The 3,355-nt window shown below is 39.1% G+C and overlaps 1 protein-coding gene across 2 annotated transcripts in view; it reads right to left on the bottom strand.

Moving 5' to 3' along the window:
- Positions 1–3,355, bottom strand: part of LOC108751969 (nuclear hormone receptor E75) — a 95,513-nt gene that overhangs the window by 54,793 nt on the left and 37,365 nt on the right. The window contains exon 1 of one of the 2 annotated variants that reach the window (XM_018492477.1): positions 48–840. The exons of the other annotated variant lie outside the window; for it this stretch is intronic. Coding sequence (XP_018347979.1) covers positions 48–228 — 181 coding nt within the window. The 5' untranslated portion in view covers positions 229–840. Of the gene's footprint in view, positions 1–47; positions 841–3,355 lie in introns of those variants that run through there. 2 annotated transcript variants of the gene reach the window in all.

A 3,355-nucleotide genomic window follows, 5' to 3' on the forward strand; every position in this document is an offset into this window, starting at 1 on the left:
GAGGGGGGGGGGCGAACTCTCCCTTTCATTGGATCTATCTCACTTACCGGCCAAGACGCATCCCAGGAGATTCTCGCTGTCCTGTGGACCGGTCCCACGATAACAATTTCGCGTCGATTGCTCCTTGTCATTCTCGTGGAGTTCGCCCGATGGTGAGAGAATGTCTGACGCCGAGGGTTGTTGCTCCTCCGTCGCGGTACCGCGTGGTTTGACCTTCTGCACAGTCATCGCCCAGCACCGGAAAAAGTCGCGTGTTGCACCCTTGACGATCGCGCTATATTTTCCCGACGCGCGTCTCCCGCTGACGCATCCACTCGAACGTAAACAACGAACAGTCGAGGAACATGCCACGCCGCGGGGACATGCGAGACTGTCCCGTTCTCACTGACGAGCAACAGTGGCAAGTCAATTCTCACTTGACGAACCCGTAACGGTATAGCCACACACTTGTCCGCTAATCTTTGCGATCACCGATCTAACCTCCGGTGATTGTGATCCGGAAATCGGCGATTCGATCACTGTCCCTTTCTCGACGACACCGCTCCCTCATCCAATGATACACCTGTTTGTGTCCGCGTCGTTATGTTGTTGCCGCCGCACCGTAGCTGTCGGCGCGACCGCGTGGCTTTACCTGCGAATCGGCGCTGATCCGCGCTCTCGTGGTTCGTTGATTAGTTGGTGTGCTGTGTGTGCCGTGCGATGCAGTACGCGAGTGAGTTCTTCGCAGCGTGGTGTGCCGCCGCACCGTGGCGCCTGCGCACCGAGCCGCCGAACATCACCGAAGTGCCACCGTCGCGCGTCCACCCTGTGCGCTCCATCACCCGCCCTCAAGAATTAACTTTTGCTAGCGATCCGCGGAAATATTGAATTGCGATTTAGAAAAATCAGACAATTCATCCTTAGACCAGATCCCTGCCATTTTCCTTTCCGTTTTTCATTTTTTCTTTTTTTGTTTCTCGAAAGTTATCAAATATATTTTTATTCATTAAAGTGTGAAAAAAGAAAAGAAAGATAATATCGTAAATTTCGTAGATATATAGATATCTTCAGACGATATTTCGTCGAATGGAAGATTCATGTATATTAACAATTATTAAAATTCTTAATTTTTCTACATTTATTGTATATTATTTGTATATTTATTTCGTCATTTGCTAAATTTATGATTTATGTATTGAGGGAATTAGATTGAGTAACCCCAATATGAGTCATAATCTTTAATAAATTGTAATTAATTGTAGTAATTTGTTTGAAAGAGCATTATACAATCCTTTCAAGGATTCATTTGCAACGCGCAGATATTGATGTGCGTTGTTCTCAGAGCAACAGGACGTAGTCAAAGTCAATCTTATCCAGTTAAGATCAAACTTGTACGTTTGTATCCTCGGAACAGAACCGCTTTACAGCCAATTGGCACGGTTGACCTGTCATTAGGATCAAGGATCTCAACCAGCAAACACTTGACCTAGGTTTTATTATGCTTTGACGATTCACCAAACTGCATTGTCTACTTAACGATATAACGAAAACTTATTTCAAACTTCACTAACGAGATTAGAAAACAATTGAATTCTTCAATCAGTTAGTTTGTCGTACATGACTCTTCGGAATACTCATAGGAATGTTTGTAAAATAATACATTTGCATGCGTCTACATTTAAGCTAACTTCAAAGATTTGAAAATTGACATTAATTTAAAAGTTGAATTATAATCGATTATATAACATTTATTTAAATATAAGTAATCATGCAGATTGTTGTTCCGCCCTAGAAAAAAATGTACATTTTTTTCCCCTTAAAAATTGAAATCTATTTAAATCTGCAATTTAAAAATACGTCAAAGAATTGAGTATTCTTACGGCCCTGGATGTGGTATATAATCGGGGAATATAGTATGTTCCCCTGCCAAGTTGTCGTTGACTCACCAACACTTAGAGAGTGAAAGCCGTTTAAATCCTTGCATACGGATACGCGTGTGCGTGTGCGCGCGGTATGAACACGTGGGTTACATCTATAGAAAACACAAGTTGGATCACAGGTAAGTGGTGGGACCAAAGCGGACAACGGTGCACGAATGCCAGCGTAATCTAAACGCAGTTGAGGCCTAACCTATCTCAACTATGACCTGGAAATATGTATAATTACGTAGTGTTTTGGAATATATATATATCTTCGTTGATACATATCTTCGTTACATTACATAAACTTGCGCTTTTGAAATAAATCGTATAAATATTATTATATCGACAAAGTAAAATTCTTCATTCAATTGCTTCGTTCAAAACAGAGCTTACAAATTATTTTAAAAGTTATTGAATTGATTATCTCTCGGACTTAATTAGAAATTCATTTGCCCTAATCATTGAGATTATATTATTCAAAATCATTTTAGATTTTTTTCTTGTTGCTCGATTTTTTGAAAAAGTTGTCCGATAACAACATCTAAAGTTTTAAAGATTTAGTCATGAACTAAATATATTCGTAAATTTTCATCATATATAATTAAAAGTGTTATAATTAGAATTAACAAACGTATATAATTCATAATATTATAATACATTGAAAAATGAGTTAACATCCAATGTTTTGATGCGATTACAGATACTATTCTATTCTCTAGTAGACTCACGTAAATATCATTATTTAGCACGATAGTGTCTTGAAAAGAAAACTTTCTTCTGTGCACTTAATTCAATACAAATATAAATACAGAGCTTTGAGTATTAACCGAGTATTAAATATATAATAAAGTATAAAAAGAAATCTTGCAAGATTCTAGTTTGTTTAACTGAATTCATCTTAAGCGTGGTCCGCATATCAATGACAGGGGACGATTTTATTGCATTCTCATGCAGGCCTACTTGCAAACAATGGACATGGCTGAGATATGCAGTCGGTCAGAATAGATGTCTATGTCAGCTGCCTAGCGGACTTCGCGTGGGACACTTTCCGCGTTGCAATAACTGCCCACCAGTTCGTAAGAAATTTTTCAGGTGCAGTTTGCACCGTTTGATTCGCGCGCAAGATAATGTCCTAGAAGTAAACCTGTAATTACGAAACTCACAGTTTCACACCCACGTGCGATGCTTATTGAGAAAGTGCATAGATGTTTGAATCTCGCGTTGATTACTGATTTAAAACTAGCTTCCTTTCTATTGCTATTCATTTTACGAAGTCCTGAACAAACAAACCGGATTACCATGACAGACACTTTTATCACTTCTATCACCCACAATTTGTCCCACGCCATGTATTTGCAATGTATTGCGGAGGCATACTGCGAGGCTTGTACTTCGAGAACGAACGAGAAATAGATAAACATATTTTTTGAATTTAGATATATATATATATATAT

Source organism: Trachymyrmex septentrionalis, unplaced genomic scaffold (assembly GCF_001594115.1).
Source record: "Trachymyrmex septentrionalis isolate Tsep2-gDNA-1 unplaced genomic scaffold, Tsep1.0 scaffold53, whole genome shotgun sequence".
Taxonomy (NCBI): Eukaryota; Metazoa; Arthropoda; class Insecta; order Hymenoptera; family Formicidae; genus Trachymyrmex; species Trachymyrmex septentrionalis.